The 25053-nt window shown below is 42.9% G+C and overlaps 1 protein-coding gene across 3 annotated transcripts in view; it reads right to left on the reverse strand.

Moving 5' to 3' along the window:
• SLC18B1 (solute carrier family 18 member B1) overlaps positions 1–25053 on the reverse strand; it is a 1776356-nt gene that overhangs the window by 92591 nt on the left and 1658712 nt on the right. For all 3 annotated transcript variants that reach the window (XM_044063787.1, XM_044063796.1, XM_044063806.1), the window contains exon 11: positions 5206–5280. In XM_044063787.1, the coding sequence (XP_043919722.1) occupies positions 5206–5280 (75 nt within the window). The remainder of the gene's footprint in view (positions 1–5205; positions 5281–25053) is intronic.

The following is a 25053-nucleotide window of genomic DNA, read 5'->3' on the forward strand; positions in this document are numbered from 1 at the left end:
ATCCCTCCAGGATGTCTTGTTTATTGTGGTGAAAAGGTTTAGGTCCCTAGAGCGTGTAGCTTGGAGGGATTGGGATTTCTTTAGATGTAGCATGTCCAACAGCTCTGGGTTTGACATAGCTTTATATGTTAGGCAGAGATCACCTCGGAGTAGGTGATATGCTATGGAGTAAAGCTGGAGTTTTTTGAGACAGTCAGTGTAGGGCATCTGTTTGAGGCCAGTAATCCTCTTTGTGAGGTACTTCTGTGGCCTTTCCAGCTGCTGCAGATGTCTTGTGCGGTACATTCCAAAAGGGGTGCTGTACTCTATAATGGGTCTAATGAGTGTCACGTAAAGGGGAACAATGACAGCTTTTTTCCTGGATGAGAACCCTTTTGTGATGAGGTGTGCCACGTAGAAGGATTTCCTGATTACTGTGGCGATGTGATTATCAAAGGAGAGACTACTGTCCACCTGGGTCCCAAGGTCTCTTATCACACATTTGGCGTTAAGTAGACTGCCGCCCATGTGGTAGTTCATGGGTACAGAATTTTTACCAAAGGGGATGACAATGCACTTTTATCATTGAGCTTGAGGCCATGGCTCTGACACCAGGCATCTGTCTCAGTGAGGCCCTTCTGCAGGATGTCCACATCATTTGGGGACGCTTCTATGGCTCCTAGTTTGCAGTCATCTGCGAACCTCATTAGCCAAAGGCCTTCTGTGTTAGTCTGTACTTCAGAGAAGTAGATACCAAACAGGAAAGGTCCCAGGACTGAACCCCGTGGTACTCCACTTGTTAGCTTGACTAGCTTAGTTTGTTGTTCAAAAAGGAAGTTACTATCAGTAGATATTCCAAGATATTTTTCAGTGTTGTATGCTTTCAGTCTTGGAAGTTGATTCAACAAGGACAATGTTGCTTTTCCCTTCTACATGTTTGTTTTTGTTGTTGTTGGAGGAGGTTATCTTGGCTTTATTTTCATTTCAGACTACAAGGTTTTCATTTGGGCAGGTTTTGTAATGTACTGAGAAGCTGCATGCCTGTCTTCCTTGAGTTTACTGATACTGTTTGTAATGAAGACACCTGCCAGCAGAATAATGCATCAAAGTGGCACCACTTATATGGTGGTGTATACTGTCATTAAATAAGATGAACAGATGAGGACTTCAACGCTGTAAGGAAGCTGCTGGAGTACTATGCCAACTGACAGAATGTTTTCTGTTGCCAAAAAAATATTTGAATAAGCCTAAAATAGTGTTGTTGCATGCTGTCTTTCCCTCCCTCTCTCTCTGGAACAGTAAAGGGTGGTTTACTACATCAAATATTTTGCTCATGTCTATGAATAGGGCAGTAATAGTTTTCTTATAGGTTCATGGGTGGTTACTAGGTTATTGGTCCAAGAGCCATTTTAATCCCAGCCAAGCTTACCCCAAATTTACCAAAATATTACTGACCTGTGTCAATATCCCAAGGAATTTTATGAGTTACGATGTAGGCTTGAACACATCAAGCCTTCAAAGGCTACTCCTGTCCATTAGGAGCATGGGAACCAAACCAAGGGTAAATCTGCGATTTTCACTCAATTGGTCTAAGTTACATTTGAATATGGTTATGGATGAACTTTTCTTCACATGGATTGAAAGCCTGTTTTAGAGAAGGGTAATCTCTGAGACACATACCTGTCTCTCCAACATGTCCTGTTTATGTAGCAAGTAAGATTTAAATCCTTAGAAATGTTACTTCTGGTGTTATTTGTTTTGTGAATGTGCAACAAATTTATCAGTGTGAGATCAGAGAATGCCTGTAGGCTAGCTATAGATTGCTGTACAGAACTCTGTAGGTGACAGTGTACATGGATAAGGCATCAGGACGGTCTGCAGAGGACAAGTTGTTTACTCCCTGTATTCTCTGTGATCTCTCAAGCTGCTTCAAGTGCCTGGACAGGTACGTGCCAAAGGGTGCTCTGTACTTGATGATTAGCTTGACGAGAGCTGAGTACAGTGGAACAATGACCTCCTTGGATTTGAATGCCATGCCCTTATTTATAAGTTGTGCAGCAAAGAATGATTTTTCTCACCACAGCAGTCAAGTGATGGTCAAAGGTCAGGTTATAGTCGATATGCATTCTCAGATCCCTGACCACTGGACCTACTTTTAAGGGTATATTGTCAATGGGGCAATTTCCAGGGGTAGCCATCTTTTGAAAGGGTACTGTTATTCATTTTTTCACGTGTGTTTTAGTCCATGACTCCAGTACTAGTTCTTTGCATCAGGCCCTCCTGGAGGGGGACCACAGCTTGCAAGGCTATGGTATAGGACTTTACTTACATTAAGTTAGATGTGGAGAAGCTCAAGTGTGCTATAGTGAATTCCCAGCCTTGAGGTGGGTTTGTGTTTGATGTAAATTGAGATTCCTCCACTTTTAGGATCTACTTTTGCAGTAGCTGGTCTAAATGTGGGAGACAGAGCCTTACACTGTCACATGCTCTCTGCGGCTGTAAACAAAGTCTCACTAACTGCACAAATGGCTGTATTCTCTAGGATAAGGACAGCTTGAAGGGAACAAAATTATTATTACTACCACAGTTTATGACTACATCCTGTACTACTGTTGGTAATGTTGTTTGAGTGCTGTGACCAGTTGTGAATCCATATTCTATTGTTGTAGTTACGTAGTTGATTGTCATGATGAATATGCTGACTGAGAATAATTAATTCCAGGAATTTGGATAAAGGGCTTTAAATACTAATGGATGTATAGTCTTTATCTCTGAGTGTTTTACAACTCTTAAGCAATGGTATTTTGAGTGCTTTCAAAGGGTGAGGAACTGTCCTTCTTTCAACCTCCTATTTAGCAATATGATTAGTGGGTAGTTTATGTATAGGATGATTTTCTCTGGGAAAGTTGGTGGTAAACTGTCCATGGAAGCAGAATCAAACCTCTTAATTTTCTTTACTAGTTTTTTGATAACTGTCTTGGAACTTGGCTGGAAATTGAATCCTTGATAAGCAATTTATACTGGTAGTTAGATCAGTTATTTATTTACTATGTTTATTTATACATGTATGTATGCATGCATTTATGCATGCATGGTGTACTGATCAAAGTTTACATTGCAGTATTCTGCAAACTTAGTCACCATGTGCTGGTGTTCCAGTAGATCCAATGGGTTGTCTACATCTGTTTTTGTTTTCTCTAGCAGTTTTTTTTTTATGGCTGTCCAGAAAGCTGATTATTCTAGCTGGGCTTTCTTCTTGAAATTTGCTGCTGTAATTTTGTTTCACTTGATGCCATTTTCACTGACATCCGTTTCTTGCTTCCTTTTACTGCTGTAGCACTTTTGTGATTTCTTGCAGTTTAACCATGCTTTGCCCCTTTGTTTCATTTCTTCTGGTACATGTTTACTTACCTATGGCATTGTGTTTCCTCTTACTCATACATGGCAGAGTGGTGCTTGGTCATCTACGATGCTGAGTAATACAGATGTGTACAGGTCCAGAGCAGTATCAATGCCTTCTGCTTATTTGAGAAAGGTCCAGTCTGTAGCTGTTAGGCTAACTCAATTCATTAAATGTTCATCAATTTGAGGTATCTGAGGAAAACAGATTTGGACTCGATGGGAGATTTGTTACTCCATAATATGAAAGCTGGATTGTGGCCACTGAGTTGGGTAGGTAAGATATGCAAGTACTTACAGGAAGACTTTTTCGGAGAGTAGACATTGATTAGAAGTTCCTTGCAGTACGCTGAAAATGTTTGCTTAAATTTCTTATGACAAAAGGTAAAATTATATACAGTATAAAATCTAGAACTAGGAAATGTATTAAAAATCTGAGCTAAAATATATGTCATACTAAAAATATCAAGGACATACTTCTAGCATTAATCACTTTCTCTGACAAGTATGAAGAACTGAAGAGAATGACTGTATATCGGTTGAAATATGAGATATAAAATGAACACCAGTAGCAAACAACATACAATCAAAGAATTCCCTAAGAGATGACCCAGTTGTTTGGGATTTGGGAACTTAAGTGGGCAAGTTTTGACCAACATATGTCCATTAAAAGAAAATCCTTCCATATTGCACAGCTTACAAACAAAAGGATTGTGTCTAGATTTATGGATGTCATTGTTTCCTTTTACTCAGCACTCATTAGGCCAATCATTGACATAAAACTTCTCTGGCATGTATTTGTCCAGACACATGCGAAAACTGAAACACCCACAGGGATATCTTACTAAAAGGATACAAGGTCTAAACAACTTGTTCTACATGGACCAAATCAAAGTCCTTTTACTATACTCAGTATCCTACAGACTGTTAAGAGGTGACCTATGTTTGGCATACAAGACATCCTCCGACTCAATATTGATGGACATACTACACATCAGGAAGTCAAATGGAACTAGAAATCCTTGATCTGGGGATTTAAGCTTCTTCTGCAACATTAACAGAATGATTTGGAAGGACAGGTAACATCACACAGGATACTACTGCCCTGGAACAGATTCCCATCCACATGAAACAAAGTTCATCCCTATCCATATTCAAGTACAACTTGGATCCATGGGTGGGAAGCAGAAAATGTACCCCAGGACTACCTCCTACTACTACTGCTAATGGACAGAGGCAGCTCCTAAATGCTTTATTCCATAGATGGGTCCCCTCAAATTATCTATGGTATGATTAAAGTTATTCTCATTAGAGGTAATATATAATTATCAACCATGGAATGGGTAAAATCTCTAACCAAACAGTTATAGGTTAATTTGAGCACAAAAAGAGAAAATGGCTAGGCTTAAAATGCCCCACAAGGGCGGCTAGCCTTTTACCTAACCTATGAAACTTCCCATAATCAAAGAGCAACGTAGGGAAAATGTACCCATTTAGTATTAATCACTGCTTTAATAATTCTCCGAAAAACAAGGCAATTGATTCATACAAGAACTCTGAAACAATTAGTATCTTACAGTGTCAAAAATTAAAGTAAATTGTATATGAATTCACCCATCTCATGAAAAAGTCAATCCTGAAATATAGCAGATACAAACTGATCAAATGCATCCAGCAAAATGGCAAATGCTTCTTAAGCTAATCTAATGGGGTTCTCCTGCATTTCAGTTTTAGCAACATACTATTTGGCAAGTCAGAGGTAAACAAAATGGAATCATAGGTAGTAGTACAAGGGGTTTAGTAGAATTCATATTATTCTTCACTTACCCAAGTGACCAAACAGCACCAAAAAGTCCAGACACCAAGCCTAATGTACTTAAGCCCTCTTCGAAATTGTTCTTACTGTAGAAATTAAAACATATATAATGGTTTCAAGGCATTATGTGCATAAAAAAACTGACTACAAATTTCTTGAGATAAAAAAATAACTGAAAACAATTCTTCAGCCAATGTAACTGTAAATCACAAAATGCAAAACAAAATGCATAAAGTTAACCTGCTTGGATGTCTACAGCAAATACTACATTCTTGAATAAAATATGAACAGAATAAGAGGAGTGGCTGGAAAACAGGGAGAGGTGGGCACACAAGTGAAAAATATAATTTTTATCGTTACACTCATTTAACATTTCATGCATTATTAAATGATTATTAATATGTTGTACCAACAATCCTCGGGGATGATTAATAATAAAACTACTACAGATTTCAGTAAATGACCATAAAGGCTTAAGGTCAAGAATTTCAGCATCTCTGCTAACATTCCAGATATTTATTTGGGCAAGTAAATTACTAAACTTTGCAAAAACAGTTATTAATTGAGTTGTGGTTTTATTCAGGTGATTTACTGTCATTCACCTATATGCCTGCATGCAGAATAACAGATTACTACATACAACTGATTTTGGACTGCACAAGATCTGTTTTAAGGTCAGTCTGTATTTTATGACCAGAAAGCACTTCATTACATAATAATTCTTAACAGAATATTAGTATGCAAATAGACTGAGATAATTTCCAAAGGGGAGTGGATTTACAATGCAAAAATATTTTAAATTATGACCACTTTCAAAAAGCTTAATGAAGACCACTATTTCCTGCTGTTTATAAAACAGAGTACATTATGCAACAAAAAGGTTATCATAAAGAACTTTGTATAAACATTAACCCTAGTAATCCAATCCATAAAGCATTTTGCTCTCACACTTCAGAGGCCATAACAGAAGAAAAGTTGATCAGTTTCTTCAGTCAGTATTAAGTCTCCAGAGTGGCATTCATACACAGTTCATGACAGCCTAAACCTGACAGAGAACACTGTCCTCTTACAGAATCCAGAAGTACAGAATGATTTCAGAAATTTAAAATGATGAGAAAAAAAAAAAAACTTGTCATTGACTCACCTTGTGCCTTCTTGGCACATGTGAGCTCGTACACACACACACACACACACACACACACACACACACACACACACACACACACACACACACACGCACACACACACACGCAATGAAAAGTGATATGAAAAAGTACAGTTAAGTAAACTTACTTAACAGTAGATGTTCGAATGATCATAGCTGCAGTAGCCTAAGCTATACGTGTTAAATCCTGCATAGGATATAACAGCCAGCCAGCTTCCAAAGCTTCAAGGCACCTTCAGTTTGCTCAAACCATTAGTCAAGTTCAATATGAGCTGACTAAAAGACAAGTTTGGGCACTAAGCCCTTCAGAACTTTCATGCCGGCTGAGAGAGAGGGAGGTAAATCCCTGACAGGACGTCATTAGGAACACAGCAAAACACACAAATGTCTACATCCTGGCATAAAAAATGTGAAAAAAAAACAAGGCAGGGTGGAGCAGCTACTGTAGCACTGATCATTTGAACATCTACTGTTATGGTAAATAGCTGCTGAGTGTGGGAAGGAAACTGAAAGAGAAGACCTGCATTTGGAGATATCTGGTTAATCCACCACAGAAATTTCTTCCTTTCTTCCTTGGGTAAGGCAAGACAGGAAAGTGGATGTGCAGGGGATTGTGGTGCATCCAAACTGTCTTCAGATACTACTGGAACTTCCACATCCGAAATCTGGCAAAGAGAACCATGGGAAAAGTGGATGCCATGAACCACAGAGTTCTTAGAAACTTTCTTGCTGAGGTCTCTTGCAAAGGAAGATAGGAATGAAGGAAAGCTGTCAAAGAAAGACAGGACCTTGGAGGGAGGAAAAAAATGTTTAAATCCTGACCTAAGAAAAGTTGATCCTGACAGGGGCTCAGAACTCACCTTGACAGATTGACAGTGAAAGCCTACACTGCAAAGAAGAAGCTGTGTGAATTCTAGGTCCTGCAAAATATTCTGCTAAATAGGAAATTAAATAAGGTAATCCAGGTAGAGAAAAATCTGATCACCAAGGAGTATGCAAAAGGCTATGACGGGCTAGAGGTATTTGGTAAAGACTTTCAGTGCTGTAGAAAGACCAAATAGCAAACCTGAGAGTAGATAATGAAAGGAAGTTGCAGAGAACTGTAAAAAATCTTGAAGACAAAGCGAATAGAAATATGGTGATAGGCATCCATTAGGTCCATAAAAAACAGAAAGGCCTGAGGTAGAAGCATGGGGAATAGAGACTGAAGAGTCACCATTCTGAAAGAGAGAATTTCCAGAAAGATGCTGAGAAAAGAGATGTCTAGAATAAGCCTTCAAGAGCCCCCCTTCCTGGGAACCAAAAACATCCTGAAGTAGAAACTCTTGCCCCTCTGGCAAGGGGGCACTGTTTGAATATTACCTTGAGCCAAAAGGTCCTGAAGCACAGGAGTAAAATGAGCAACTGGCAAGGGGGAGGCTGAGAAGAGCAGAATGGACTTCCACACCATGTAGTAGTCATTGTAAATTATAGAAAGAACTTGTGTGTCTGTTGTGATCTTTTGCCAAATAAAAAAGAGGAATCTGGCTGAGGGGGAGAGGAGGATAGTTAAATGGAAGCTAGTCTGTCCTCAAAAGACTTTTGCCCCCTGGAATCATGACTTATTTTTTCAAAAAAAAAAACCCTCTTAGATGGCCTTTTATCCTTCAAACACTGCTTAGGATTGCTTATGCACAAAGGGATCTGGTTTAGAGGGGTAGTTTCCTTTGATATTCAGGAGCAGACGAAAGAAAAATACATTTAAAGTCCTGCATGACCTTTCCCTTGTCTTGCAAAGCTTTTATGAGATCTGCTGCAGTAAAGCCAAACAGATTCTGGGTATTCACAAAATAATCTAATAATTTTGTCTTTATAACCTCTGGAAGGGATTGAAGCTTTAGCCGGGAATACCTCCTAATGAATGATCCTGATGCAGCTCCCCATGATGAAGCATCATCAGTTTCACAGCTGAACTTACTGGGATGGAGGGCTACTTGTGAAGTAGCACTAAATAATGAAATAGCTGAAGTTTTTCAGACTCCGACATGTCAGCTAAAACACACCCCACTTTGGTAAGAAGGGAAAGCACATATAGTACAGTTTTGTACCTACCATAAATGTAGATGTTCGAGTGTATACACTGCTGCGGTCCCGCAGTCGGCCAGAGTTCCAAAGTCTTGGTCCGGCGTCGGTTGCTGTTGCTTCTTCCCTGACGTCAGTGCGCCAGGGGTATACAAGATGCAGCCGACACCATTTTCTTCAGTTTTTCTTGCCCCAGATGTCAGGTGCCCCCAAAAAGGTAGGCAATGTAAACTGCTAATAAAACATACATAAGAAAAGCAATCAAAAACTTTCAGTTACCAGCAAATACTCCCCATAGGTAGCAAAGGGTAGAAGGCTTAGGTAAGTACCAGCAAGTAAGAGGGGAAGGAGGGAGGGTAACCTAGACTGCAGCAGTGTATACACTCGAACATCTACATTTATGGTAGGTACAAAACTACTATGTTAATCGTGTTACACTGCTGCAGTCATTACACTTGGGTAGAATCCCAAAGCTGACATAGGGTGGCTGGTTCTATAAGGCATTAGGGGTGGCTATAAGGCCCTGCAGCACTGCTGTGGCAAAGCCAGTTCTGGATTTAGAGTAAAGAGGCAGATGGTAATGCTTGGTGAAGGTATGTACAGAACTCCAAGTTGCTGCTTCCAAAATGTCCTTGGTAGGTACTCCTCTGAGGTAGGCAGTTGAAGTGGCTGGAGCACTGGTGGAATGAGACCTAATGCTGTTAGGCACAGTTTTCCCATGGTGTGTATAGCAGAAACGTATACAGTGCCCTATCCATTTTGAAATGGCTTTTCCTTGTGCTCCTGCAGCATATGCTACAAACAATTGCTCAGTTTTCCTGAAAGCTTTCGTTTTGTCCAAGTAGAAACATAACTGCCTGTGTATGTCCAAGGAATGCAGTAGTCTCTCCCCTTTATTTTGTGGATTTGGATAAAAAGTTGGCAAGTGAATAGTTTGGTTTAGAGCCACACTCGATACCACATTTGGCATAAAAGTAGGGTTTGTTCGTAAAGACACCCTGTCTTGGTGGAAAATGGTGAAAGGTTCCACTGCCATTAGTGCCTGTAATTCTGAAACTCTTCGTGCTGAGGTTATTGCCAGGAGCAGAGCAGTTTTCCAAGAGACATATTTTAAGTCTGCTGAGTTAGCTGGCTCAAAAGGGGGTAAAGTTAATTTTTCCAAGACGAAGTTGAGGTCCCAAGTTGGAGTTGGTGCACTACAGGGCGGTCTTATGTTTTTAGCCCTCTGAGGTACTGCTTTAGCAAAGGATTAGAAAAAAGTGGTGGGTCTGTGTTGTAATGAGCAGAGATGGCAGAGGCGTGGATCTTAATGGATGAAAAGGAGAGGCCTTTCTCCAGCATCTCAGTTGTATTGTAGTATCTGAGGAATATTTGTGACAAGAGGGTCAAGGCTGTGAGCCTGGTTCCAGGCACAGAATCTCTTCCATTTATCCGAATAGGCTTTCCTGGTGCTAGGCCTTCTGGCCTCCAGAATGACATCCATAACAGCTTTGGAGAGAGGCATTGCTTGCTTGACTAAGGAATCTGCCATGCAGCCAGGTTTAAAGTCTTGAGCTGGCTGTGAAGTATCCGATTGTTTTGCTGAGTCAGAAGATGTGGGATTTGAGGCAAAATCCATGGTGGACCTTGTGCTAAGTTCTTTAAGATTGGGTACCAGTGCTGGCGTGGCCAGTCTGGGGCAATCAGGATCATCTTTGGCTTTTCTTGTCTGGCTTTTATGAGTACCTTTGAAAGGAGAGGTAGTGGTGGGAAAGCATATACTTGTAGATTTTTCCAGCTGAATGAGAGGGCATCCACTTTCCATGCTTGTGGGTGGGAAGTCCTTGTGCAGAATTTCTGTAGCTGGCAATTCATTGGGGATGCAAACAGATCTATGTCCGGGCTCCACCGTTTTTGTGTTATCATTCTGAATATTTGTGGATTTATTTTCCACTCGTGCGGATCCATGATGTTTCTGCTTAAGTCATCTGCCAGTGTGTTTTTCTCTCTTGCCAGGAATTGTGCTTGCAGATGAACTTGATAGGTTAGAGCTGTGTTCCACAAGGTCATGGCTCGTCTGCAGAGGGGATATGAATGAGTGCCCCCTTGCTTGTTTATGTACCACATAACTGTGGTGTTGTCTGTCTTTAGTAGAAGTTGTCCTGGATGCAGAAGGTCCTTGAAAACTATAAGGGCATTTTGTACAGCTAGCATCTCTTTTTGATTGATGTGAAGATGCCTTTGTTCTGCGGGCCACTTGCCCTGAATACATTTTCCTGCCATGTGTGCTCCCCAGGCATAATCCGAAGCATCTGTTGTCAGTGTTTGCCTGGCTGTGGGTTGAGTGAAAGGCTGTCCCTTGTTGAGGTAACAGACTTGAGCCCACCATCGAAACTCCTGTTGAAGGCAAGGAATAAGTGGTATCACTGTTTCCAAACTGTGACAATGTTGAGACCAGACACTCTTTAGGTACCATTGTAGTTTCCTCATATGCAGTCTGGCATATGGAATTAGTAGTATGGAAGATGCCATGTAACCCCAAGGCTTGCAGAATTTTTCTTGCAGGGAGTTGGGTCTTTGTTGCCATCAATTGGAAATATTGAGTCAGTTGTCGTTGCTTGTCTGGCGTGAGATAAGCCATCTGGGCCATTGTATTTAAGCTGGCACCCAGGAATATAATCTCTTGTGAGGGCACTAGTTTTGATTTCTTTTCGTTTACTGTGTACCCTAGGCAAATTAGCAATCTTTTTACAAATGCCAGATGCTTTAGAAGAATGTCTTTGCTCTCTGCTTGAATAAGGCAGTCATCCAAGTATGGGTAAATTTGAATTCCTTTTTGTCTGCAAAATGCAATTACTGGTGCCAGGCATTTTGTAAAGACCCTGGGCACAGTAGATAAGCCAAAGGGCAGTGCAGAGAATTGGTAATGCATTGAACCTGCTAAGAATCTGAGGTATCTTCTGCAATTTTGTCTGATAGGGACATGCAGGTATGCCTCCTTGAGGTCCAAAGTTACGAGCCAAGCTTTCTTGCCCAGCATGGGAAGAAGCTGCTGTAGTGTCAACATTTTGAATTTTGGAACATCCAGGTAAGTGTTTAGAGAAGAAAGATCCAGAATGGGCCTCCAGGCTTTGTCCTTTCTGGGAACTAGAAAGTGTCTGGAGTAAAATCCTTGTCCTTGCTCCTGTGTTGCTACCTTTTGAATAGCTCTCATGTTCATAAGTGCTGTAATTTGTCTTTGAGCCTCTGCCCATTGATCTGGTGGCAGATTTGGCATTCCTTTTAACCTTGGCAGAGTGTGAAAGTGGAACCTGTAACCTTGAGATACAATATTGAGAACCCATTTGTCTTTGGTGATCATATGCCAATTGTGACAGAAAAGTGCCAGTTTTCCCCCCAAGGGGGCTGCCAAGACAGAAGTGTTTGGCAGCTGTAGTGGGAAGTCATTGGGACCGTTTTTTATAAGGTTGAGGCCTGTCTTCCCCTTCTTTCTGAGTTGAAGCACCCCATTGTCGAGGCCTGTAAGAACCTTGTGGTTGACCTCTGCCTCTTGGGCGTCTGTATCTGCCCCTTTGAGGTCTGTCTGAGATTGTAAAAGACCAGTTGTTTGTTGGTCAATTTCTGCTAAATCGAGGAGGCTGAACCTGTAAGAAATCCTTCATCGTTTGAATAGATTTTGCTTTATCCTCCATTTTCTTTAATACCTCTTCTGCCTTAACTCCAAATAAAACATCCTGCTGCAAAGGTGCATCCAATAATTTTGCTTTAACATGATCTGGAAATGTCTGGTCTTTTAACCAAGCATGTCTTTTAATGATAGACCCTGTAACTGCTGCTCTACAGGAGGCCTCTAATGAATCAAAACCACATTGCAAAGTATGTTTTCCCACTTGTTCAGCCGCATGCAATAAATCCTGCATTTACTTATAGTTAGGAAGATCTGAATTTGGAAGCATTTTTTGTTTCAACTGAGACATCAAACATTGCTGATATTTAAGCATGTGAAACTGGCAATTTAAGGCCCTCATTGCTAAAGTTGCAGATGTATATACTTTCTTCCCCCATCTGTCTAAAGCTCTGGAGTCTCTGTCAGAGGGGACTGGATTTTTTTGCTGTAGAGGCTTTTACCCCTTTGGGACCCTGGGAAATAGTTTCAGGGTCAGCAACAGGGCTTTTATAAAGAAATTTGTGAGAGTCAGGGACTCTGTAGTATCTGTCTGGCTTAACTGGAGCAGGGGGTAAAGAATCATGATTTAAACTGGATTCAGAATACACATCATCCACGATATCTAACACTGGCGGAATAGCAAGGGGTCTGTGCTGAGGTAATAAAAGAAAATCTCTGAGCCTTTTCTTGGATTCTGAGTAATCCTGGCCCTCCCAATGGAAATGCTCCCTCATGGTATGTAAGGTTTCCCCAAAGGAGTAGTCCTCTGGTAGAGAGGCTGAAGGAATAGATTCCTCAGCATCAAAATCCTCATAAGGGGGTAAAGAGTATCCTTGGTCTGAGGATGAATCTGAAGAGATGGACACCTAGTCAGATGAGTCAGTCTGCATCCTGTCTAGGCCTTTTATCAGGAGGAGGGTGGGACCCTCTGATCAGAGTAATTAAGTCTTCGGTCATTTTGAGCATCTATTTCTTAGGCATGAAGGCCTGTCCTGGTGAATGTAGAAGTTGTTTCTTTGTTTTTAAACGGGTTTTAGATTTTGCAGAAGATTTAATGGTTAACTGAGTAGGCCTGAAAACACCCTCTGAAGCTGCGGGTTGCTCAGCTACTAAGGATCCCTCTGAAGGGTTAGTCTCGGTAGGCTGTAAATCTGGTGTATCCGAAGGCCCAGCCATCTCCACGTGGGAGTTTGAGGCGGCCTGTGGTTCCAAAGAAGCGGTCGTCAGGGGCTGCGAAGGCACCTCGCTGAAAACCGGAGAACTGGCGACTGGCCTAGAAGAGGCTTCGTCGTCAGTTTTGGGCCTCTGATGCCTGTCCTTGTCTTTGCGCTTTTTGTGTATCCCGGTCAGTAGTTCCGATGGCATGGTGTAATTGAATTTTCTACCAAAATAATGTCGGGCAAAATCAAACTGACGTTTAATAGGGCGCTTGTTAAACCTAGCACAAAATCGACAACCTGTGACGTCATGGTCTGGGCCTAGGCATGGGATACAATAAGAATGGAAATCCTTATGAGGTATTTGCTTCCCACAAGAAATACAATTATTAACTTTTACTGACATTGGTCTGAGGCAAGAAAAAGTTTCCCCAACGTGGTACTTAGCTTTGTAGAAGAATTTGGTTCTGGATTCGGAATGAAAATCTCAGGAGTTGGCCGACCAGCACTTGCGAACTGCTTTTGCTTCGGACACCGTGCGGCAAGAAAGTCTGAAGAAAATGGCGTCAGCTACATCTTATATACCCCTGGTGCACTGACGTCAGGGAAGAAGCGACAGCAACCGACGCCGGACCAAGACTTTGGAACTCTGGCCGATTGCGGGACCGCCTGACGGCAGGATAACCCAAGTGTAATGACTGCAGCAGTGTAACACGATGAACATCTAGTTATATGTGTCTAATAACTGATGTCCTTAAAAGGCAAGGTATTGAGACAGACATCTTCTTGCTATACTTATCCATGCCACTACTATCCTTGTCTGATGGCAAAAGTCTGAAAGAACCAAGTAGCCTAGTGGGTTTATCAGATGAGATAACTTATGAGCCTCAGGGACCTTATAGAACCTGGCCAGTTTTTTAAGAGCAGGATGTCAAGACTCAGGGGCTTGAGAAGCAGATGTAAAAGTTCTTAATAAAGCCTCCAGAACAGGAGGAAAGTACAGTTTTGTACCTACCATAAATGTAGATGTCCGAATAGGATAGTATCTGCAGTCATAACAAATGGGTTGTCCTGTCGTCAGGCAGCCCTTCGGTCGGCCGGATTCCAAAGTCTGGGTCTGGCCTCGGCTGGTGTCGCACTTCACCCGACGTCATCTCTGCTGGTCTTCGGGTATAAAGGCATCAGCCGACGCCATTTTCCTCAGTGTTTCTTGCCCCAGATGCCAGTTGCCCTCTTGGAGAGCTAAATTTTGGATGAATGCCAATGTTTCCAAAAAAAGTAGAAGGCAAACACAAAAAATAAGCATGTATGTACATATATACAAACAAATACACCATAAGAGATCCCCCCCTAGCTAGCTATTAGGAGGGTAAATACCCTAGGAGTACCACAGAGGGGAAGGAGGGTGGGTAATCCTGACTGCAGATGCTATCCTATTCGGACATCTACATTTATGGTAGGTACAAAACTGTACTATGTCCTTCAAGGATGCATCTGCAGTCATAACAAATGGGTAGAATACCATAGCCAAACTAGGGGAGGAGGAAATAGAATTATGGTGTAGTTAGGATCCCTTGCAGTACAGCAGTGGCAAACCCTGCTCGGGATCTAGAGTATAGAGGTAAGTTATAATGCTTGGCAAATGTATGCACGGAGGTCCAAGTAGCCGCCTCAATAATGTCCTTGGTAGCCACTCCTCGTAAGAAAGCTGTGGTAGTGGCTGTAGCCCTTGTAGAGTGAGGTCTTATGTTCTGTGGGATTGGCTTTCCATGGTAGGAGTAACAGAATCTTATGCAATTTCCTATCCACTTGGAGATTGTCTGTTTGGAGATTGCTTTTCCTTCCCTTCCTGTTGCATAGGCTACTAGAAGCTGGTCAGTTTTTCTATTGCCCTTGGTTCTGTCCAGGTAGTAGCGTAACTGTCTATGTACATCCAAGGTATGCAGCAGTCTTTCCCCCCTGTTCTGTGGATTGGGAAAGAAGGTAGGTAGGTGGATTGCCTGGTTTAGAGACACTCTGGATACCACCTTAGGCATAAATGTAGGATTAGTTCTCATGGATACTCTATCTTGATGGAAGATTAGGAAGGGTTGTACTGCCATTAAGGCCTGTAGTTCCAAAACCCTTCTTGCTGAGGTAATTGCCAGTAGGAAAGCAGTTTTCCAGGATAGGTGTTGAAGATCTGCTGTTGCTGCTGGTTCGAATGGAGGGAGTGTCAGTTTTTCTAGCACAAAGTTCAAGTCCCATGCTGGTAATGGTGGTTTCCTAGGAGGTTTTACATTCTTGATTCCTCTGAGGAACTGCCTGAGTAGAGGATGTGAGAAGACAGGGGGATCGAAGCTGTATTCTGCAGAAATAGCTGATGCATGTATCTTGATGGAGGAATAGGACAGGCCTGTATGGAGAAGCTCTGCCAAATACTCCAGGATGTTGGCAATATCTATCTTTGACACGTCTTTTCCTCTTTCAGTGCTCCAAATGACAAACCTTTTCCATTTCCCTGCATAGTTCCTTCTAGTCGAAGGTCTGCGGGCCTCCAGGATAATGTCTTTAACCCTTTGGGATAAATGCGGGTTAGTTGCTGTTATGTAATGTTCCAGGCAGTTAGTTGTAGAGTTTGTAGATTTGGATGCATGATGTTGTAGTTGTTCTGAGTTAACATCAAAGGCATCAGGGGTAGTGTCCACGCTCTGTTCCGAGACATGCTCCTCAGCAATGGATACCAGTGTTGTCTTGGCCAATTTGGAGCTATCAGAATTATCCTTGGACGCTCCTCTTTGATTTTCAGTAGTACCTTGTGCATCAAGGGAAGAGGTGGGAATGCATATGCTGTCAGGCCTTTCCAACTGAAGGATAGAGAGTCCACCTTCCATGCAAGTGGGTGGTATGTCCTTGTGCAGAATTTCTTGAGCTGGTGATTGAGTGGGGATGCGAATAGGTCTATTTGTGGCATTCCCCATTTCTGTGTGATGGCCTTGAAGATGGCCGGTGTAGCATCCATTCGTGAGCATCCGAGGTTGTTCTGCTTAACATGTCTGCTAGGATGTTTTCTTTCCCGGTACAAATATTGCCTGTAACTGAATGTTGTAGCTCAGAGCCATATTCCATAGGTCCAGAGTCATTCTGCACAGGGGGTATGAATGAGTGCCTCCCTGTTTGTTGATGTACCACATGACTGTAGTGTTGTCTGTCCTTATCATCAAATGGCCTTCTTTGAGGAATGGTCTGAAATTCTGGATTGCTAATTTTACTGCCAGCATTTCTTTTTGATTTATGTGCAGGTGCAGTTGATCTGGGGTCCATAATCCTTGTATGCATTTGTCCAGCATGTGGGCCCCCCAACCTAGGTCTGAGGCGTCCGTTGTGATGGTTTGGCTTGCTTGAAAGTTTTGGAAGGGCAAGCCTGGGATTGACTGGCATGCTTGAGCCCACCATAGGAACTCTTGTTTCAGGCATGGGATTAGTGGAATTTCGGTTTCTAAGCTGTGCCTGTGTTGAGACCATAAATTCTTTAGGTACCACTGAAGTTTTCTCATATGCAGTCTGGCATGGGGGACCAGGATTATGCATGATGCCATGAAGCCCAAGGCCTGCAGTACTTTCCTTGCTGTTAGTTTGTTCTGCTTTGTTAATGCCAAGAAGTAAAGAGGGAGTTGTTCTTGTTTTTCTGCAGTTAGGAATGCCATCTGCTTTACTGTGTCCAATTCTGCACCCAAGAACGTTCTTGTTTGGGATGGTATTAGTCTTGATTTTTTTAAATGGACTGTGTATCCCAGGGCTTGTAGTAAGCAAATGACTCTTTGTAAGTCTTTTGTCAACTTGCTTTTGTTGTCCGCTTGTATCAGGCAGTCGTCCAGGTAAGGATAAATTTGGATTCCTGTAGCCTGCAATGAGCGATTACTGATGCCAGGCATTTTGTGAATACTCTGGGCGCAGTAGATAAGCCAAAGGGCAATGCTGAGAATTGATAATGCTCTGATCCTGCAAGAAATCTGAGGTATCTTCTGCAATTTGGTCTTATGGGGACGTGCAGGTATGCCTCCTTGAGATCTAGAGTTACCAGCCAACACTCCTTGCCCAGCATGGGAAGAAGTTGCTGCAAGGTCAGCATTTTGAATTTTGGAACAATGATGAATGTGTTTAAGGCGGACAGGTCGAGAATAGGTCTCCAACTTTTCTCTTTTCTTGGTACTAGGAAGAGTCTGGAGTAGAATCCTTTGCCCTGCTCTGTTGGTGGTACTTTTCCACAGCTCTCATTTCTGTTAATTGAGCTATCTGTTTTAGAGCTTCTGTTTTCTGATTTGGAGGTAGGTTTGGCATTCCTCTTTTTACTGGTAAGGTGTGGAAATGAAACCTGTAGCCTTGGTCTATAGTCTGCAAAATCCACTTGTCTTTTGTGATATAGTGCCAATTTTTTGAAAATAAGGCTAACTTTCCGCCTAAGGGTGCTGCTATCTGTTCCCTGGTAGGCGGTGTCAGAGCCAAGTCACTGTGATTGTCCTGTTGCAGTGGCAGTGGCTGTGTCTGTGCCTCGGTGGTTGTTGCCTTGCCACTGGCGTCCTCTGTAGGCACCTCCTCTGGATTGATTTCTGCCTCTGGAATGTCTATTCCTGCCTCTCTGAGATTTAGAGGAGTCTGGAAAGGACCAATTTTTGGAAGGCCAGTTTCTGCTAAGCCTTGGGGGCTGAACCTGTAAGAAATCTTTAACTGTTTGTACAGATTTTGCCTTCTCTTCCATTTTCTTCATTACTTGCTGGGCAGGAGAACCAAATAGACTGGCCTTATCCATAGGAGCATCTAACAGCTTTGCTTTAACATGATCCGGCAAGACCTGTTCTTTCAACCATGCATGCCTTCTTATAACTGTGCCAGTCATGGCTGATCTAAATGAAGCCTCCAGTGCATCATAGCCACATTTTAAAGAATGGTTACTAACCTGCTGAATGTTATTCACCATTTCTAGAACATATTTCTTATCTAAGGAATCATCAGAGGACAGTTTCTTAGTTAACTGATCAAGCATAAACTCTTGGTATTGGATCATATGAAACTGACAGTTCAAAGCTCTAGCTGAGAGGGTAGCAGAGGTGTAAACTTTCTTACCCCATCTCTCTAAGGACCTGGATTCCCTTTCAGAAGGGAGAGGTTTTTTTGCTGAGGTCGAAGCTACTGCCTTAGGCCCCTGGGAGATAGTCTCAGGATCTGCGAGTGGGGCCTTGTATAGGTGGTGATGAGTGTCCGGAACCCTGTAAAACCTATCGGGTTTGGCAGGGGCTGGAGGTAAGGTATCAGGAGCAGTGCAAACATCATTAAATGCATCATCCACAACAGGAAGAACTGGAGGTATAGCTAAGGGCCTATGTTGTGGTAAGTGTAGAAAGGTCCTAAGCCTTTTTCTTGAATCTGAGAAATCTTGTCCCTGCCATTGGAATTGCTCTCTCATGGCATGCAATGTTTCCCCAAAGGAAAATTCCTCTGGTGGAGATGCAGATGGAATAGATTCCTCAGCATCGGAATCTTCATAAGTAGACAAAGGAGCCTCTGGTTGGTCTGTAATGTCTGAGTCATTAGAAGAATCATCTGAGGACACTGGTTCTGGGGGCTCTGCTCTAGGTCTCTTTTCAGGAGGCTGAGAGGCCCTGTCTGGGTGAGATTGGGATCCCCTTATTAAAGAGATGAGATCCTCTGCCAGAGTAAGCATTTGAGAACTGGAACTGGGCCTGTGTGAGGGGGGTTTAACAGGCACTGATTTAGCAGATTTGGCTGCTTTAGCCCTGGCAAAGGCCTTAATAGACATGGCTGCAGGAGGCCTAGCAGCACCACGTGCTGGGGTAGAGACATCCAAAGGGATGGTGTCCGATAATTCTAAAGGAACCACAGTAGTAGGCAAAACTTCAGAGGCCGATTCAACTAGGGTAGCAGGGGCCTCGGTAGTAGTCATGGATTCGGCTGAAGATTGACCCGTTTGCTCGGTTTCGGCCGAAACCGAGACACTCGCGGTTTGCTTAACCGTGGTTTCGGCCGAAACTGCGGACCGCGAGTGTCGGTCTTTTTCTTTGCGTTTTTTAACGATTTGAGACGTCGGAGGATCCGACGGCATAATGTACGCAAAATCTGAGCCGAAAAACTGTTCAGCGAACTCCGACCGATGCCTAAGCGTTCGTCGGTTGAAGGAAGCACAGGCTGAACAGGCTGCTACGTCGTGGTCTGGGCCTAAACAAGGTAAGCAGTAAGAGTGGAAATCTTTATGAGGTATTTGTTTCCCACAAGTTAAACAGTTATTTACTTTTTCTGACATCGGCTGAGGCAAGAAAGAGTCCCAAACGGGTACTTAGCTTTTAGAAGTCTTCGAAGTAGTATTCGGTAGTAGTAATCTCTGGATCTGACCGACCGGCACTTGCGAACAGCTTCTGCTTCGGGCGCCACGCGGCAAGAAAGACTGAGGAAAATGGCGTCGGCTGATGCCTTTATACCCGAAGACCAGCAGAGATGACGTCGGGTGAAGTGCGACACCAGCCGAGGCCAGACCCAGACTTTGGAATCCGGCCGACCGAAGGGCTGCCTGATGACAGGACAACCCATTTGTTATGACTGCAGATGCATCCTTGAAGGACATCTGCAGAAGATCTAGGGATGTCCATTGGTAAGAGATCACAGTATCTCTTTTGAACCTTAGACATCTGAGAACTTTCCCACTTAAAATGTTTCATCATTTTAAGAACAGTATCTCCAAAAGAAAGTTATTCCACCAGAGAATCAGGGAATGAGTATCTTCCTCATCACAGCCCAAAGTTAGATGTGAATGAAGCTAGGAGGAAAAAGCTAAAGACTTCACCCCTGAATCTAAATCCTCATCATCAGACAAAGAAGTGTCCGGAGTCCTTTTAGAGGAAGTAGAAGCAGAAGGAAGCCCCACAGGAGAAGGAAAGTACAGTTGTGTACACTTACCATAAATGTAGATGCTCGAGTGTATTCAATGTTGCAGTCATTACATTTGGGTAATCTGCTGGCAGGTTGCCCTCAGTCGGCCTGAACAACAAAGTCTTGGGTCCTGCATCGGTTTCTGTCTCCTCTTCCATGACGTCAGGTCATCAGGGGTATAAAACATGTAACCAATGCCATTTTATTCAGTTTTTCTTGCCCCAGATGTCAGGTGCCCCCCAAATGGGGAGCAGAAATATCAATATATAAACAACAACAACATAAATAAACAGCAATATATGTAAATGTACTTTTAGTAACGTAACCTTTACCTTCATCTAAAAGTAAATACATCACAAAGGCTTTAAAATATAGTGAAGGAAAGAGAAGTTATAGAAAAGGGGGATGGCGGGTGGGTAACCCGGACTGCAACAGTGAATACACTTGAACATCTACATTTATGGTAAGTGTACACAACTGTAGTATGTTCTTCATGTTTCACTGTTGCAGCTATTACATTTGGATAGAATCCCAAAGTTATGGATGGGAGGATGGAACTAAATAGCATTAGGAGCGGCTATAAGGCCCTGCAGAACTGCAGTGGCAAAGCCTGCCCTGGATTTGGAGAAGAGGGGCAAATGATAATGCTTTGTGAAGGTATGAACAGAGCTCCAAGTAGCAGCTTCTAGAATGTCTTTGTTTGGAACTCCTCTGAGAAAGGCCGCTGAGGTAGAGGCAAGCCCTGGTGGAATGTGACCTGATTCCCTTGGGCACAGGTTTACCATGGTGCAAGTAGCAGAAAAGAATGCAGTGACTTATCCACTTAGAAATAGTCTGCTTTGATATAGCCTTCCCTTCTGATCCTGAAGCAAATGCCACCAGCAGTTGCTCAGACTTTCTTAGAGATCTGGTCCTGTTTAAGTAGAATCTTAAGTTGTCTGTGTACGTCCAATGAATGAAGAATCCACTCCCCCTTGTTCTGCGCATTTGGGTAAAATGTTGGCAGATGAATTGTTTGGTTAGGAGCCAGACTGGATACCACAGGCATAAAGGAAGGATTGGTCCTGAGGGACACCTGTCCAGGTAAAATGTAATAAAAGGCTCCACAGCCATGAGAGCCTGTAGTTCTGAAACCCTCCTTGCTGAAGTGATTGCCAAGAGGAAAGCTGTTTTCCAAGATAAAAATGTAATATCTGCAGTAGCTGCTGGTTCAAAAGGAGGCAGATGAGTTTTTCCAGCACAAAATTGAGGTCCCATGCAGGAGTTGGTCATCTTCTGGGAGGCCTTAAATTTTTGGCCCCTCTAAGATACTGTTTTAGCAGAGGATGAGAAAAGAGGTGAGGCTCCGTGTTGTAATGAGCCGAGATGGCAGAGGCATGGATTTTTATTGAAGAAAAAGATAGACCCTTGTCAAGCATCTCAGTCAAGTATTGTAAAATCTGAGGGATATTTGGTTTTGCTGTGTCCATTCCTTGTGCTTGGTTCCAAGCACAGACTCTCTTCCATTTATCAGCATAAGATTTTCTAGTACTAGGCCTTCTGGCTTCCAAAATGACATCCATCACAGATTTACTGAGAGGTGTTGTTTGAATAATTAAATGATCAGCCATGCTGCAAGGTTCAGAGTTTGAAGCTGAGTGTGCAGAATTTGATTGTTCTGCTGAGACAGTAGATGAGGTATTTGAGGCAAGTACCACGGAGGGAGTTGAGACATATTCCTTAGAATTGGGTACCAGTGCTGGCGAGGCCAGTCCACAGCAATCAGGATCATTTCTGTTTTTTCCTGTCTGACCTTTAGTAAGACCTTGGGGAGAAGAGGCAGAGGGGGAAGGCATAGACTGATAGGTTTTTTCAACTGAAGGATAGGGCATCCACTTTCCATGCTTGTCTGTGACAAGTCCTTGTACAGAATTTGTCCAGTTGATAATTTTGGGGAGAGGCAAATAGATCTATGTCTGGGCTCCCCCATTTGTGTGTTACCATGCTGAAGATTTGTGGATCTAGTTTCCACTCGTGCGGGTCCATAAGATTTCTGCTTAGGTCGTCTGACAGAGTATTTTGTTTTCCTGGCAGGAATTGAGCTTGAAGACGTACTTGGTAAATCAAAGCTGTGTTCCACAATTCCATGGCTAGTCTGCAAAGGGGGTAGGAATGTGTACCCCCCCCCCTGCTTGTTTATGTACCACATAACAGTGGTGTTGTCCATCTTTATCAGTAGTTGTCCTGGATGAAGTAAGTCCTTGAAGGCTGTCAGAGCATTCTGAACAGCTAGCATCTCTTTCTGGTTGATATGCAGATGCATTTGCTTTGGGCTCCATATGCCCTGAATGCATCTCCCTGCCAGTTGGGCCCCCCAAGCATAGTCTGATGCGTCTGTAGTTAGGGTTTGGGTGGCAGGGGGTAGAGTGAATGACAGTCCCTTGTTTTGCTGACATGTCTCTGCCCAGCAAAGAAACTCCTGTTGTAGGCAGGGAATGAGAGGAATCATTATTTCCAGACTGTGACAATGTTGACTCCATAAACTTTTTAGGTACCATTGAAGTTTCCTCATATGCAGTCTTGCATATGGAATTAGAAAAATGCAGGATGCCATGAACCCCAAAGCCTGCAGATAACTGGGTTTTTGTTGCCATCTGTTTGGAATATGTTGTCAGTTGCATTTGTTTGTCTGGTGTAAGGTAAGCCATCTGGGCAGTTGTATTCAAGCTTGCACACAGGAATGTAATTATTTGAGAGGGTACCAGCTGGGATTTCTTTTCGTATACTGTGTACCCTAGGCATGTTAGAAGCCTTTTTCCAAGCGCCAGATGCTGAAGAAGAATGTCTTTGTTCTCTGCCTGAATGAGACAGTCGTCCAGGTATGGATACATTTGTATGCTTCTTTGTCTGCAAAATGCAATTACTGGTGCCAGGCACTTTGTAAAGACCCTGGGCGCAGTAAATAAGCCAAAGGGCAGTGCAGAGAATTGGTAATGCAAAAAACCTGCCTTGAAGCGGAGGTATCTCCTGCACAATTCCCTTATTGGGATATGCAGGTATGCCTCTTTTAAATCTAGAGTCACTAACCAAGCATTCCTGCCCAGCATAGGCAGCAGCTGTTGTAAAGCCAGCATTTTGAATTTTGGAATGTCCAGGAACGTGTTCAAAATCGATAAGTCCAGTATTGGGCGCCAGGCATTGTCTTTTCTGGGTACCAGGAAAAGTCTTGAATAAAAACCCTTGTTCTTTTTCCTGTTCTGGTACTGGTTGAATAGCCCCCATATCCATGAGGGACATAACTTGTTTCCGAGTCTCTGCCCATTGATTTTTTGGCAGATCTGGCCAACCGTTTGGAATTGGTAAAGTATGGAAATGAAATCTGTACCCCTGCGATACTATGTTTAATACCCACTTGTCCTGGGTAATTAACTGCCAATTGTGAGCATGAAGTGCTAATTTTCCCCCCAAGGGGGCTGCCAAAAGATAAGTGCTTGGTGAAGGTAGGGGGAAGTAATTGAGACTGCTTACTGTAGGGTCGTGCTTTGTTTCCTCCAGATTTGGAGGCGGAGGCACCCCATTGCTTTGACCTGTAAGAACCCTGTGATTGGTATCTAGAGCCTTTTGTGTGCCTGGATTTGCCTTGAGAGGCTCTGTTGGACACAGGAAAGGACCAATTTTTAGTAGGCCAGTGCCTACTGAACCTGGGTGGCTGCACTTGTAAGAAATCTTTTACAGTTTGCATAGATTTAGCTTTATCTTCCATTTTCTTTAAAACCTCTTCTGCCTTATTACCAAACAGAGTATCATGCTGTAAAGGGGCATCCAATAATTTAGCTTTAACCTGATCAGGCAGATTTTTCTCCTTGAATCAGGCATGCCTTCTAATCACAGATCCAGTAACTGCGGCCCTGCAAGAGGCCTCCAAAGAATCAAAACCACATTGCAAAGTATGCTTTCCAACCTGTTCTGCTGCATGCAATAATTCCTGTAATTCTTTATTTTCCACACAATCAGAAATCAACATAATTTTCTGTTTCAATAAGCCCATAACATGCTGTTGATATTTAAGCATATGAAACTTGCAGTTTAAGGCCCTAATTGCCAAGGTTGCAGATGTATAAACCTTCTTTCCCCATCTATCCAGCGCCCTGGAATCTCTATCAAAGGGGGTAGGATTTTTGGCTGTAGAGGCCTTTACACCTTTGGGACCCTGTGAGATAGTTTCAGGATCAGCAGCAGGATTTTTGAATAGAAATTTGTGGGAGTCGGGAACCCTGTAATATCTGTCTGGCTTACTAGGAGCCAGAGGTAGGGAATCAGGAGCCATGCTTGATTCCGAAAACACATCATCAACAATGTCTAATACAGGAGGTATTGCCAAAGGCCTATCCTGAAGAAGAAGGAAATCCCTAAGCCTCTTTTTTGATTCACAGAAATCCTGAATCTCCCAATGAACATGTTCCCTTAAAGTATGCAAGGTTTCTCCAAAAGAATAATCCTCAGGAGGATATGCAGATGGAATGGATTCTTCTGCATCTGAATCCTCATAGGGTGGAATAGAAAATTCCTGATCAGAAGAAGAATCAGAAGAAATGGAAACCTGATCTGAAGATTCATAATCAGTGTCTTGCTTAGGCCTCTTAGCGGGGGGGGGGGTTGGGAATCTCTGATCAAGGTAATTAAGTCCTCAGCCATTTTGATCATCTGTTTTTTTAGGCATAGGGGCCTGAGCACGTGGCTCATGTCTCGTTTTTTTAGACTTAGAAGATATTTTTGGTCTTGTGTTTGAAGCTGGCGTCGGTTTTATATAAAAATGTTGAGGCCTGAAAACACCCTCAGAAGCCGGTGCCTGCTTAGTGGCTCTGGACCCATCCAAGGGAGAGACATCCGCGAGTTCAATACTCTGAGAATCTCACGGCATACCGGACTC

The sequence above is a fragment of the Protopterus annectens genome, chromosome 1.part0 (genome assembly GCF_019279795.1).
Source record: "Protopterus annectens isolate FY-2018-M chromosome 1.part0, PAN1.0, whole genome shotgun sequence".
NCBI classification, from domain to species: Eukaryota; Metazoa; Chordata; order Ceratodontiformes; family Protopteridae; genus Protopterus; species Protopterus annectens.